Source organism: Jaculus jaculus, chromosome 9, assembly GCF_020740685.1.
Source record: "Jaculus jaculus isolate mJacJac1 chromosome 9, mJacJac1.mat.Y.cur, whole genome shotgun sequence".
Lineage (NCBI taxonomy): Eukaryota > Metazoa > Chordata > Mammalia > Rodentia > Dipodidae > Jaculus > Jaculus jaculus.
The window spans coordinates 113,942,390-113,957,458 of NC_059110.1; the positions used below are offsets into that span (position 1 = coordinate 113,942,390).

Below are 15,069 nucleotides of genomic sequence, written 5' to 3' on the forward strand. Positions count from 1 at the left end.
AAAATAAATTAATTAATATTAATGCTTTTCTTGACACAAAAAAGGTAATTTTTTTTGAGTACATATGTGCCTGATAGTGAATTAACTTCTATTTTCTCATTTATTCTTGAAACAAGCCTATAAGGAAAGTATATCGCTATCTCCATTTTGCAGGTAAGAACTTGAACCACAGATGTCAGAAGGCACCTGGACTCAGGAGCCAGAAGCCCTCATCTCTCCTCCTCTAACCCTTAGGGTGGTCATGGGATTCGATAACCTAAACCTCATTACACTACTGACAGCCGCCCCCTCCAGTCTGCAACTCTCCCGTGCACATGCACACATGAAGCCCGAGGATCACAAAGCTGCTGGGGCGTCAGGACCGGGGCTTACGGAGAGGAGGAGCAGTTACTCCCCTCCGAGCAGACACCGGGCTCTTCCCTGGTGCAGGTTGAGCAATCCCATGATAAAGGCCCAGACAGCCTGCCTCTCTGCGCTCCAGCTCCAAAGCCCCAGGAGAGACTTGCAGGAGAGTTACCCTCTAATTAGTTGAGGAGGAGGAGACATCTACAGTGCTTTTCCATTTGGATGGCACCCTTTTAGCTCCCAGCAGGGTACTGGCCTCCTCAGACAGAGAAGTCTCTGCCTGAGCCGAGGAAAGAGATTCCCACCACAGAGCTCTAGCATAGAGGTACACTCAGCCACAGTGCACCCCGGATGTGTCCAGGCCTCACAGCTCATCCCTCTGGAATGTTTCATGTCCCGGCATCGTGGACATAGGGGTAGGGCCCAGAGGCACCTTTGCCCTGGAGGGAAAGGGTCACTTGGACTGATGGGGCTTTTCTTCCTAAGACTAAGGCCAGAACTCACTCAGCCCCTGCACACCCTGGCCCCCATCTGCACATCACATGCCAGGCACAGTCTAGACTTGACTTGGGCGCTGTGCCTCTCCCAGCAGACTCGAGGCTCCCGGTCTCAAAAGAAAAAAAAAAAAAAACAAAAAACACTTCCCATAGTCCCCAGGGCAGAGCGAAGCTTCCCAGAAGACAAGCACTGAGACTTTTTTCCTTTGAGAAGGAGAACTCTGGGGCAGGGTCTAGCCTCCCTCCACACCAAGGGTTCATGGGAGGAGAGTCTGTGTCCATAACAGATAACGTACCAGGGCACCCGGATGTAGCTATGCCTCCCTCCCCAATCTTCCCAGGTTTCTATAAAACAGTAACTGCGGGGCTGGAGAGATGGCTTAGCTGTTCAGGCGGTTTGCCTGCAAAGCCTAAGGACCCAGGTTCAATTCTCCGGGTCCCACTTAAGCCAGATGCACATGGTGGCACCTGTGTCTGGAGTTCGTCGGCAGTGGCTGGAAGCCCTGGTGCGCCCATTCTCACTTTCTCTCTGTGTGTCTCTCTCGGTAGCTGTGCCTCTTACCCTGAAACCAGCGGCTCCCTTTACTCCATCTCCCTCCAGCCCGATTCTCTACCCCCCACTGCAGCAGAGCCCCCTGGGGTCCTCACCTTGGCTCTGAGGCACGCCCTGAGTGTAGGTGGTGGTCTTCTTGAGTGTGTACTGCCGCCCACAGGTTTCATCCTCCTCCATGATGCCCTTGCTGCTGACCGAGGGCACGCAGGTGTTGGCACCCGAGTGGATGCCCGAGTCGTAGGTGTACGTCTGCTGCCACTCCGTCACCTTGATGGGCTGTTCCATCAGGTTCATCACCTCCATGGTGGCTGCTGCGGAGGGCACGGAGGACGAACAGGACGTCAGCTGGCTGTGGGGGGTGGGGGGATGGCCCAAGCCCGGACTTCAACACAACCCCACTGCCTAGCCCTGGAGCCCACTCTTCTCTCTTCACCCCAACCAAGGCTCTCAGGGGGCTGCAGACAGCAAGGTGCCAGGATGAGCTAGAAGGGAGCTGGGCTCAGGAAGGCGCCACAGGCGTTGCAGCTGCAGGAGAGCTGTGGTAACTTAGCCCTGGGCAGCAAAGGTCCAGATGCCAACCCCCCTTGTCTAGCGACCGGATTTCCCCAACATAACACTTCCGGTGGCAGAAAGAACTTAGGGCCTCTAGCAGCTTCTGGGGCCTACAGATTGTCTCTCACCCCAGTAGGGCTCCCTGGGAAAGGACATGGAGGAGGCAAGGCAAGGCGAGGTGAGGTGAGGCAGGGAGGCCGGGGCACCCAGCCATTGGACGGGGAAACTGGGTGGGGCACGGAAGCTGCCAGACAGGTTTCTCGGTGGCACCGTGGGCTTCTCAGATTCTGAATCTCACTTTCCAGAAGGTCAGGTGGAATCAGGCCCTCCTCTCTCCCATTTCCCAGCTTTCCCAGCACTCTGAAGTCTCAGCTTCTTACTCCTGGATTAATTCACCTCCCTCGGTGTCTGTAAAATCAGGCTCCAGGGCTGGAGAGATGGCTTAGCGGTTAAGGCGCATGCCTGCGAAGCCTAAGGACCCCGGTTCGTTTCCCCAGGTCCCAAGTAAGCCAGATGCACAAGGTGGAGTTCATTTACAGTGGCTGGAGACCCTGGTGCACTCATTCTCTCTCTCTCAGTCTCTCTCTCTCTCCCCCTCCCTCTCTGTGTCTCTAGTAAATAAATAAAAATCAAGCTCCACCTGCCTGTCCCCCCCCCCCCCCGCAGTGGGTTGCTGTTGAAGACCAAGCTTGAGAAGAGCCCAGCATGGTCCTGGCACTTAGAAGGTGTGCTCGGTGTTGGAGGCCAGGGTGATGTTTCAGTACTGCTTCACACTGTTACCCCAAGCCCTCCTAACACCCACTCTCCAACCCAGGTTCTTGCTCCATTCTGGACCCTGGGAACCCAGGCTAGAAGCATGGAGTTCAGGAATCACACCTGTCCCTAAGCATGAGCATCAGAGCAGGGATCTGCACTTCCCACTTGGTCAGTTCCTTCACTGTCCTGGACACTGACCACCCTCGCTCAGCCCACAGAGCTGTGCAATCAAACAGAGACAAGGGAAGCTACGAAGGGCCTATTAAATACCAGACCCCTCAAGAGTACCACCAGACTCCCTACACACAGGTTTCAAAACACATGCTATTGTGTACATGATGTAGACACTGTGGTTACAGGGCTGGAGAGATGGCTTAGTGGCTAAGGTGCTGGCCTGCAAAGCCAAAGGACCTCGGTTCAATTCCCCAGAAGCCGGGCGTGGTGGCGCACGCCTTTAATCCCAGCACTTGGGAGACAGAGGTAGGAGGATCGCCGTGAGTTCGAGGCCACCCTGAGACTCCGTAGTGAATTCCAGGTCAGCCTGGGCTACAGTGAGACTCCACCTCGAAAAACCAAAAAAAAAAAAAAAAAAAAAAAAATTCTCCAGGACCCACGTAAGCCAGATACATAAGGTGACTCATGCATCTGGAGTTCATCTGCATTGGCTGGAGGCCCTGGCATGCCCGTTCTCTCTCTCTCTCTCTCTCAGTCTATGTCTGCCTCTTTCTCTCCCAAATAAATAAATAAATAAAATTAAAAAAAACAAAAACCTGTGGCTAGAGATGACAGAGAAGGGACCAGGCGCAGGCAAGCGTGACACTGAAGCCTGCAGCCCCTGCACTCCAGTGTGGCCTTAGAGCGGACAGACATCAGGCTGACCCCCCCCCCCACATGAAGCGAGGTGGAACCCAGCCTCTCCAACCAGTTATCCTGCTGTGATGGAGAACCAGTAAGGGTGAAGATGGGGCAGCCGGTGCCTTTGGGTGCTACCCCAGGAACAAAAAACACCAGGGATTTTTTTTTTTTTTTTTCCAGTGACAACCCTGATGCCATCTTTTCAAGGACCATGACCAGAGAAAGGTATGCCGGCTACCCGGAAGACTGAGGCAGGAGATCACGGGTTGAAAGCCGGCTTGTGCTACAGAGGGGGACACTGGCAATAGGAAAAGAAGGAGGAGGAGGAGGAGGAGCCAGCATGACAAAGGTTCTCCCTGCCCTTCATGGGACGCTGAGCCACTCCCTTGCCATGAGCACTCCGGGACAGGGGCAGGAGTGGAACCAGCTCCCCGCTGCCTCCTTCCTCTCCTCCTGCCACCTGGAGTGACTCAGAGTTTCGTTTGGGGCCGATAAACAGAAGCAGGCCCAGGCCACCAGACAGCAGGCTCTTTGCCGCCAGATGTGCACAGCTGTTCCCAGACACTTGCCAGCAGTCGTTCTTTCAGGAGAGCCCCGCACCTCTGCCTTCCCATGCTTCCCGCGCCCCCCCCCCCCCACACACACACCAGCCCCAGCAGTCAACAAGGGCCAATGGAAGGAAATCAGGGGCTCAGAAGAAGCCAATTCAGGAAGATCCTACCCAATGCTCCCCCTACTTCCTGCATCCTGCCCCCCCAACCCCAAGCGTGGGTCCCAAAGAGAATGAATGAGGACCTTGGTGGGACGAGTGGGTCTGAGAAGCCACCACCTGGGGAAGAGGAAGAAATGGAACCCCCCCAACACACACATGCCCACAAGCACTCAAGAAGGAGAAGCCCAGTGACACCACTCCCCCAAATGTCACTCACTGGAGTAGCAGAGGTCAGGTGCCCAGCCATGGCCAACACAAACACCCAAGCCTGACCAGAAACACTGCCTTCCATAGAGACATTACCCTGGGTTCCAGCCAGACAGGAGGGCACTCACCCTAAACCAAGGGACCACCTCAGGTTAGAAGGGACTGCTGTGGCCAAAGTTAGCAACAGAAGAGGGGTGTGCTTGTGGGTCTCCCCCCCCCCCCACAGTCCACAGCTGCTGAGGCCTGGAGCCAACGGAAGCTGAGGGCTGGACAGCTGCCCAGGGCGAAGTGCAGGTCAGAGGACGTCAGGGGAGGGGAGGCCAGTTGCTTTAATAGCTAATGAATCTCATCCCTGTTGGCAGGCCTTTTATTATCCCCCAACTTCTAGGTGGGGAAACCGAGGCTCCATGCTACGGAAATGGTGGCGCTCGAACTCAAAGCTCGGTCTTGTCTCATTGAGGACAGATACTTAATCCACCATTCAACTAGGAATAAGGGGCCAGGATTCCCCTGACAGTGAGGAAGGGGCTGAAAGCAAGCATGGCCAGAGGGGGACAGTAGTTCAGAGAGGGGACATGCACCCGAACATTTCACCAGAACAGCTCATTCCTGCAACAGGAAGGCCAGAAGTCAGCCATCGGGCAGGACTGTCCGTCAGTCCCTCTTCCCTCCCCAGCCCCCTCTACTTCTCAGGGGAACCTGGGAAATTCTCCTACAAGAAACAGAAGTACAGGTTTGGCAATTCCCAGGGTGGAGGGGCCACACCCAGCTTGCTCCCAGTGATCTCCACCCTGGGCTCCAGAGACAGACCTTCCTCAATGTTCCTGGACAGAACCAAGATGGATGCCCAGAGAGACAGTGTCTCATCCTGTCCAGACACCCAGACCAGCGAGAGACCAAGACAGGGCGTGTTTCAGAGTTGAATGGGGGGCCTTTGTTTAGAAACATGTTCCGCTCCATTGTTGGCAGCAGGAGAGGAAGAAACCAGCTCAGAGATCAGAGGGTGGAGTGTGTGTGGGGGGGGGGACAGGGACAGGACAGCTCAAGGACAGGAAGAGAGAAGACACAGGCCCTTAGAAGGTATGCCAAGGACCCCTTCCCCCACTGGGTCCAGACTGGGTAAGAAGGGTCCCCGCCCTTCATTCCTGTTCCCTCTCAGCACAGCCAGCCAGAGTTGGCACCAGGTCCCCTCCATCCAAGACTGTCCTGCCCTGACTTTTAAAAATAACCCCACTGGAGTGACAGCAGCCTCCAGCCCGGCCAGCACCTGCTGGGGACAGTCAACAACAGGCACAGCTGGGCTGGGCCACCCAGTTTCAGCAAGACACCTGGAAATAACCTGGAAATAAGGGCAGAAATGGGCTGCCCAAGAGGCCATGCTGGACTTGGATGCAGAAACAAGACAAGTGGTGACCAGATGCGTAGGACACAGCATTCCTCACCCCCAGAGATTCCTCAGGCCAGAGGCAGGCCCTGTGCATACCCAGACCCACGGTCTGAGCCCATGACAGCTGGGCAGCCATGGGCAACACAGGAGAGGAGCTCCATCCACCGGGCAGCAGGCCTTTTTAAATCCAGCCATGTTCCTAACTAATACACAACCCATTTCCTCAGACAGCCGTGTGTGATGCCAGCTGTGGGCCGAAATGTCCCCTACAAGCATTCTCACACTGGAGAAACAGCAGAGGAGTGGAAGGAAGACAGGAGCCAGGCAGGCTTTTAGGGATCTAGGTCTCTTCCTTTGGTCTGATCCCTTGGGTGCAGTGTAGCAGGGAAGTCATCTTGCAGACCTCGGCTAGAGTCCCTGCGGAAGCTGAGGAGAGTATAGCGTCCAGTCCCAGTTGGGCAGAGGCAAGTCGGGCCAGGGTCCCCACAGAACAGCACCTGCTGGGATGGGGGACAGGCAAGCTCAGCAGGACCACCAACCCCAGCCTTCCTAGGCTGCTGGGCCCCCAAGGAGATGTGATTAGTAGTTCCAAGGACCCGAACAGATGCTGGCATGGTACAGACAGACAGACATAACTGCTTCCAACAAAGTTTCTCCCCTCAGGCTAGGGACTCCAGGAGAAAAACCCTCACACACCCCCACTTCCATCACAGAGGGGTTCCTGGGCAGTCAGCTGTGGCCTTCATCAGCAGAATGGTCACTCCGGGAGACAGGAGACTGGAGAGGGGGCCACGTGCCGCCAGGGCTGGGGATGGAGGAAGACAAGACGGGGAAGTTTCCTGAGGAAACCTCTCACTTCCAGCCTGGAGGAGAGCCCAGGCTGTCTCTTCTTAAGAACTGGCACCGGTGGGGGAGTGGGGGAGGCCTAGGCCAAGGACCCAGATGCGATTTGTTCTCCTCTGGGCTGCTTCCCAAAGCAAACAGAGTAGGGTGGGAAAATGAAGGGGATTTGTAGCGGAGGGAAACAGCCGGGCCAAGTGGCATGACCTTGGGAACCTCGGGGCTCCCCTGCCGAGGGCTCCAGCTGCAGCTGTATCCCTGGCAAGGCCCCTCAACGGAATATCCCAAACCAGCAGATGAACCCCAACTGGGGCACCTGGGGATGGAAAAACACACCAGCAGCATCAAGAACGGCAGCAAACCGCTGGCTCGCTTTAGTGACAGGAGCTGATATACAAATAAGCCGGAGGAACTGGCCCCAGCCAACCCTAGCGTGGCTGAGGCAACAGCCTGCCTTACCATATCAGCCCAAGTCCCCTCCTTAGCATATGGTACTGCAGGGATGAGGGACCCTAACCCCTAGACTCGGGACAGCACAGGCTGCGTGCAGAAAGCCAGGCTTGGCAAGAAGGCTTCATGCAAACTTGCCGTAGCGGAGCGCGCTGACATGCAGGAGGCCCTGGATCTCAACCCCGCACCGAGAAAACCGTACCAACCGACCGCGGTGTCCAGATGGAGGCTAAAGAGACGGAAGGATACAAAGGGAAGAGAAGGGAAGGGGAAGGAATGATCATGGTAGATGTCTCACAAAGTCGAGACAACTCTTGAGGGCTAGAGGTATAGCTCAGATGGTAGAGGGTTTGCCTAGCATGTGAGAAGCCTAGGGTTTGGACTGAGGAGATTGCTCAGTGGCTAAGGACACTCGCTTACTAAGCCTATGGCCTGGGTTCAAGCCCCAGCACCCACATAAAGACAGCTGCACAGTGTCGCCTGTAGCATGCATTGGCTGCAGCAGGAAGCACTGGCACACCTATACTGTTCTCTCTCTCAAATAAATAAGTAAAAATAAATTTTATTTTTAGTTGTTCCAGGTAGGGATTCCCTCTAGCCCAGGCTGACCTAGAATTCACTATGTAGTCTCAAGCTGGCCTCAAATTCACAGTGATCCTCCTACCTCTGCCTCTCAAGTGTGCACTACCATGCCTAGCAAAAAAAAAAAAAAAAAAAAAATATATATATATATATATATATATATATTATTAATAAAGCTCTGGGTTTGATCCCTAGTACCACATAAACGGGACATGGTGGTACGTGCCTATAATCCCAGCACTTGGGAAGTACATCCAAGAGAATCAGAAGTTCAAAGTTTCCCTCAGCTACATAACAAGTTCTAGGCCAACCTGGGCTACATGGGACCCTATTTCAAAAAAGGGTGAAGGAAGCTGGGCATGGTGGCGCACACCTTTATTCTCAGCAATTGAGAGGCAGAGGGAGGAGGATCAACATGAGTTCAAAACCATCCTGAGACTACATAGTGAATTCCAGGTCCGCCTAGGATACAGCAAGACCCTACCTTAAAAAAAAATGTGTGAGGGAAGCCAGGCATGGTGGGGCACACACCCTAATCCCAGCACTCAGAAGGCAGAGTAGGAGGATCACAGTGAGTTCAAGGCCACCCTGAGACTACATAGTGAATTCCAGATCAGCCTGAGCTAGAGTGAGACCCTACCTTGAAAAACAAAAACAACAACAAAAAAAGCCTGGAATTGGTCTCAGGCTGGCCTTGAACTCACAGCAATCCTCCTACCTCAGCCTCCTGAGTGCTGGGATTAAAGGCATACACCACCATGCCTAGCTATGCCTGGATTTCGTTTACAACAGCAAGAGACCCTGATGTGTCCATTCTCTCTCTGTCTCTTTCTCTCACACACACATACACGTAAATAAAAATATAAAAGACAGGCTGGAGAGACGGCTTATCGGTTAAGGAGCTTGCTTACAAAGGACCCAGGTTTGATTCCTCAAGACCCACGTAAGCCAGATGCACAGGTGGCACACACACACACATCTGGAGCTCATTTGCAGTGGCTGGAGGTCCTGGCGCACCAATTCTTTCTCTCTGTGTCTCCTTCCCTCTCTCAACTAAATAAATTTTAAAAATTTAAATTTTAAAAAAGTTGTATGTGACACCGACCACCTGGAATTCACTATGTAGTCTCAGGGTGGCCTTGAGCTTACAGCAACATATATATGAGACAACTTTTTTTTTGTGCAAACTTCCCTAAACTTCTCATTTAAAAATATGATCAGAAGCCAGCCGTGGTGGCGCACACCTTTAATTCCCACCACGGGAGGCAGAGGTAGGAGGGTCACTCAGTTTGAGGCCATCCTGGGACTACATAGTGAATTCCAGGTCAGCCTGAGACAGAGTGAGACCCTATCTCAAAAATATACCCCCCTCAAAAAAAAATCAGACATTATTTTTTTTCCAATTAAGAGAAGTAGAGACTTCCCAACCAGGCGGAATGTTGACTGCTCAGCCTAAGTCTCAACTCTGTCCCTCTACCAGCCACTAACAATAGACAAGAATCTGTCTGACTCCGCCTGGAGGAAAGATAGAGAAAGCTTAGTTTCCTGCCCTGAGGCCTCCAAAGGCTGAAATGCCAGGAGGCGAGCACAATGGAAGGTCAGAAAGCTATTTCTTCAGGCCCAGCCCAGGAAGTTGCTGGAAAATGGAACAGTCCATGTCCCCAGACTTCCACCAGATTCAACCATGTCCCAGGGTGTCATTACAGGAACACAAACCCCAGTGACCTGAGTGGTCAGTCTACCTGCCTCTCCTCATCAGAGGGTTTCTGGGCCAGCCTGACTCTGGATGATCCCCATGCCACACAGGTCTTCTCCCCGCAAAAGTCACAAGACACAGTTTCCCCAAAGACCCAGCAGGACTTCAGATTCATCCACAGGAAGCCCTCCCTCCTGGGCTGGACAGCCCTCTCCACAGGAGACTCAACTATAAGCCTCCTCCTCTCCCTCTTCCTCTTCAAGCCAAGATTTCCTATCCAGAGGACAGCAAGTCCTCCCTCCTGTCTAGCTCCATTCCTTCTATAAGGGCACCAGGTCCCTTGTTCCTGTGTCTTCAAGGTGCTGGAAAGCTGCAGGCCCATCACCTTATATAGCACGGTTTCTTCTCACTCAGGTGAAGGATGCTTCCTTAAAGCTCTCTTCTCCAGGATGAATATTCATGCTAGGGTCTTGCTCTCCTGCTCTCAAGGGTACTACAGCTTGGTGATGAGCAGCTCCATCCTCAACTCTACCACCACATGGAGGCAGAACCCAGTTCCAGACCCCACGGCTGGGCCCATTGTGGTATCAGGTACTCAGCTGGCAGAGGGGCCAGAATCAGGCAAGTCTGAAAGGACCACGTGACACCAGCTCCTCCCTCAGGGCCAGGAATGTGGATGACCTACGCACCCATGACCCCCACCCCATCCGCAGCAAAGCCCTCCCAGCAGCAGCCACCCCAACGCAGGCCTTAAGGTCATTAGACATTAGGACAGCCAGTTCCCTGAGTGCAGTCTGGACACACTGACTAGCACGACCCAGCGGGACAGGCACCCAGGCCTAAATATGACTCATGTCTCTTCCCTCCCCAGGGAACAACCCTCCTTCATCTTGGTAAAGTCCCAGCCCCCCTGCAAAGGCAGCAACTCCCACTTCCCATCCAGGGAAAGCTTTGACCTCTGCTCTCCTTCCCTCAGACCTCCCCCAACACCCACCCGGGGCCCAGGGCCTTGGGGAGCTTACTTGGGGAGTCTTTCAGAATGCTGGTAGCTAGACATGAGTCACCCCCCACCTGATAAACCCTAACCACCCACACATGCCTTACAGCGTTCTTCTGAATTCCCTTCTCCCCAGTGGAGCCAAGGTTCTCCAAAAGGTATAATAAAAAAGGAAGGAAGGAAGGGGAAAGGGAAGGGAAGAGAAGAGAAGGGAAAGAAAAAGGAAAGTTTCATCCAGAGGTCTAGAAACGTAGTTCAGTTGTCACAGTAGTTGCTTTCCATGCCTGAAGCCCTGAGTTCTATTCCCAGCACAGCATAAACCAGGCACAGTGGTACGCGCCCGTAACCCTGCACTTGGGATGTAGAGGCAAAAGAACCGGAAGTTTGAGGTCATCTTGGCTACATGAGACTCTGTCTTGAAAAAAAAAAAGAGGGGCTGGAGAGATGGCTTAGTGGTTAAGGCACTTGCCTGCAAAGCCAAAGGACCCAAGTTCAATTCCCCAGGACCCACATAAGGCCAGATGCACAAGGGGGCACACGTGTCCGGAGTTCATTTGCAGTGGCTGGAGGCCCTGGCGCACCCACATCCATTCTCACTCTTGTGCTCTTTCCCTCTCTCTGACTCTAATAAATAAATAAAGGGGGGGGGGGGGCTGGAGAGATTGCTTAGTGGTTAAGGCACGTGCCTGCAAAGCAAAGAATCCAAGTTCGATTTCCCAGTATTCACACAAGCCAGATGCACAAGGTGGCGCATGCGTCTGATCCCTGACACACCCATTCTCTCCATCTCTCTTTTCTCCCCCCTTTGTTTCTCTCTCTTTCAAATACATAAATAAAATATTTAAGAAGATAGAGAGAAAAGACATCCAGGGCTGAAAATGGGGCTCTGTGGTTGAGCGTGGATGCTTAGCATGTGCAAGGCCCTGGGTCTGATCCTAGCACCTCCAAACAATCCTTCTACACCTGCAGTAGGCCTTCCAGCAGGATCTTTGCATGGGTCTTGCTACACAATTTTCCCCAAGTTATTGAACTTCCTTGAGTTTCCAAAGGAGAAACTTAATGACATCTGTCTCTAAGGTTAGCCATGATTAAGCGAGAACAGTAGTGAAAGCATCCACAAAGTCTTCTCTTGGGTTTAAGTCACCATCACTCAAGTCCCTGCTGGGTAGGTAAGCCTTATGATTCCCATTTGCCAAAGAGGTCACTGAACCTCAACCAGGCACGGTGCCTGGCTCAAGCCAGCTCAGCCCAAGTCCAGGTCTCCACACTCAGAACTGCTTCGCCTGACCACCCCTCCTGGTAACCATCCTTTTGTGGGTCAGCTAACAGAGACACCTCTATTTCTAAGGTGTCTCCCGGTGGGGAGAGGCCTCCCCCCTCATGAACATCAGCCCATGGGCTCCCAGGAAGGGAAACAGGCAGCCAGCCCTAGCGTGAGCCTTCCATTCCCACAAGCTGCGTTCTCCAGGCTGAGCCCTGGCAGGCCAGACAGAGGCTCTGAGGGAATGGGGCGGAGCCGGGGTGCGAGGGAGGCTTCTGTCACCCAAGCCTGGGCTTGATCTGGCAAGAAATGACTAATCGGATCCTACCTTCCTTTCCCTCCCCACCCCAGCCCCTCGTCTAGTCAGAAGCCAGTCTGGGCCAGGTGCCTCCTAGCCAGCTTCCTCAGCGTTAGCTTTTCATCACAACCACAAACCAGATTAGCTAAACTAATCATTTGGCCAATGTAATTTACAATACCTTCCCCTCCTCTCTTTAGAAAAGAAAAAGAAGATGGGTTGTCTGACCCAAATTTCACGACCCCCCTGGAGCCCTCTAGAGGTACACTTGAGCACTTTCACACCCCAGGGCTGAGTCTGCTCCCCATTCAGGGCGTCATTCCATCTACAACCAAGAAAGACAACAGCTGGGTGTGATGGTGCACGCCTTTAATCCCAGCACTCGGGAGACAGAGGTAGGAGGATCACCATGAGTTCAAGGCCACCCTGAGACTACATAGTGAATTCCAGGTCAGCCTGGAGAGACCCTACCTCGAAAAACAAAAAAAGATAAAGAAAAGAAAGAGACTGCCCGGGTGAGAGAAGGCGGGCAAGCAGCACAAGCCCCTCCATCCTCCCCAAGACTGAGGAGACCAGCTCTGACATTCTCACTCTGAGCCCCCCCCCAAGGAGACTGGGTTCCAAATCTCTGTGAAAAGATAACACTTCAGACTTATATAAACTAATGCATCAAGGAAGTTTGCAATACCACCAGGGAGTGGGTGGTCACAGCACATTGTGGGGTTTTAAAAAGAGGGCTCAAGAATCTCTTGTCTAGGGCACCTGGCAATGGGAGCAACCTTCCTCCTGCGAAGCTTTCCTTCTGCTCCACTTTCCCCAGGGAACACTCAGGAAAAGGGTGGGTGGGGAGGACTTCTGGCCCAGCCTCCAGAAGGAATGCACCTTCCCTAGACAGAAATCCAAGAGGAGCAGGACCCTGTGCGCCGCGCTCTCCTGCGTGCACTGCAAGCCAGCTAAACCATGTGGAGAATGAGGGAGTGGGGTGCACACAAAAACAATCACCCCCCCCAAGTCAGCCTCAGCTTGGCCCAGCCCTGCTTCACCCCCATTCCAGGGGAAGGGGCAGAGCTTGGGAGGCAGAACCAGACTTCAACCCAGGGGAAGTGGTGGTCCTGGAAGTCGGAAAATAATGAAGAAGCCATTTCCCCTCTCTGAGACCCTTCCTGCCCTGGTCACTCTACCTCTCTCGACCCAGGGGCCCAACAAACAGGATGGAGGTGGGGGCAGGGGGGGGCAGGGCTAGAGCCCAGGCACTGGACCATGGTCAGCCTGAGGCTAACTAGGGTAATGGGCTTTCTTCCAAGGACCCCCACCCTCCCAACTTTTTAGCCTATAGGAAGCTCTGGGTAAGGAAACAGAGAGACCCTCGGAGGAACCTGCCTTGGCTATTTCCTCCTGCAAAGTTTGTTTGAGGTAATTTTTCAAAAATAAGAGGTTAGAGCACAAGAGTATTGCTATTCCCACACCAACAGTCGGGAAGCCACAGCTGTTGAACACTGCACGAGTGACCCTGAGTCCTCAGACCGTGCCCCAGTTGCTCCAGTCACCCCCAGCCCCACCTCCGCGGAAGGAACCCGAGGCCCGCAACCCACTGGGGCGGAGGGAGGCGCCGCAGGTAGAGCACGGAGCTGGAGGGCAGGGCCGGGGTCCTCCCGGAGCTCACCTGCTCAGCAGGTGGGGCCCGCGTCGCTGGGGAAAGAAATGCGCGCTCGGCCCCCACAGTTGGGCAAGCTGGGCGCAAACAATAGGGCCCCACCCAGGCCTGGGGGAGTAGGGAGGGAGGGGAAGCGAGGATGACGTGTGGGGTGGGGTGGGGTGAGGGTGGCCCCAAAGAGACCAGCGGTAGCAAGTTTCCCAAGCGGACGATTCCTGACCACAGCGAGCTCCCGGGACGCAAAGGCGGAGCCGTTCAAAGTCTGCCCGGCAAGCTCAGGGTGAGAGTCAGGGACGCGGCGTCTGACCAGCTCCGCGGGGTCCACACCCCGACATCCCCCCCCACACCAACACACCCCGCGAGGGGGAGGAGGTATGACCCAGGAAGGCACCTGCCCCGATCGCTCCCGAGGCGCTGGTCACATCTGGGGCTCGCGGAGCCTGCAAGATGCGCTCCGCCCGAGCCGCGCGCCCCGGGCCCCCTGCGCGCCCCCTGCCGCCGGTGCAAGGGTGGCGACGCTCCGTCCCGGGCACCCGCCCTCACCTGCCCGGGAGGCGGCTCGAACCGGCCTCTTGGCCGTTTGCAGTCTCTCTCTCTCTCTCTCTCCCTCCCCAGAGATACCTGGCCCCGATCGGATCGTCCGTACCTGCCTGCGCGTGGAAGCTGGTCGGGCCGGGGGAGGGGGCGGAGGCCGGCACGGGCAGCGGACTGAGCTCGGCGCGCTCGGGCGGAGGCAGCTCCGGACTCTGGCCACAGCAGCAACTCAGTAACCGAACAAAAGGCGAAAGGACCTGACAGCCAAGCCACACCTCTCGCCCCCTCGAATCTCCGCCCCCCTCCCCACCGGGAGACGCCCACCCTCGGGTGCTAGCTCACTGGCTGTCCGGCCTGACTGTCCTCTTGCGGGGCGGAGCCTCAGGCCCGGTCCTCGGCCACGGCCGCCTCTGTTTATGAGCTTGCCATTGGCCCCAGGGACTGCCAGTCGGGTCTGGGTGGACTCCAACCTGAGGTCTCATCCTCACTCCTCATCTATTGGCAAACAGAAAGTCACTTCCTTATGATTGGACCAGACACTGTCAGTAAGGCTCAGGAAAGAACCAATGGGAAGGACGGGGTGTGTCTTGCCCCACCCTAGCCTTGAGCAGGTAAAGACTCATTACTCTCCCCTTCCTCCCCCCCCCCACTACCTGTCCAACAGGTGAGTCAAAGGGGCGCCATGGGAAAGGACTGACGCCTTCGCTAGCCAGCCAACTCTGCGTCAGGCTTATTCACCATCGCCCCAAAGTAGTAATAACATATTTAAAACATTTCATAGGCTTTGTGCTAGGTTGGGATTTTTTTTTTTCCTCCCCAAAGATGGAGTGGTTCCTGGAATTTAAAATGAGGAAGACCTGGGTTTGTGTTTTTGCCTCTTAACCTCTGTATGA

General features: G+C 54.6%; 1 protein-coding gene across 4 annotated transcripts in view; it reads right to left on the bottom strand.

The window, feature by feature from the left end:
* LOC101594357 (junction plakoglobin) overlaps window positions 1-14,439 on the bottom strand; it is a 33,667-nt gene extending 19,228 nt beyond the window's left edge. Inside the window, exons 1-2 of one of the 4 annotated variants that reach the window (XM_045159270.1) lie at window positions 14,289-14,439; window positions 1,491-1,706 (exon numbers count right to left, since the gene is read on the bottom strand). In XM_045159270.1, coding sequence (XP_045015205.1) covers window positions 1,491-1,698 — 208 coding nt within the window. In that variant the 5' untranslated portion in view covers window positions 1,699-1,706; window positions 14,289-14,439. Of the gene's footprint in view, window positions 1-1,490; window positions 1,707-2,075; window positions 2,089-13,651; window positions 13,713-14,288 lie in introns of those variants that run through there. The other 3 variants (XM_045159273.1, XM_045159271.1, XM_045159272.1) reach the window with 3 other exon arrangements.
* Window positions 14,440-15,069: the final 630 nt, after the last annotated feature.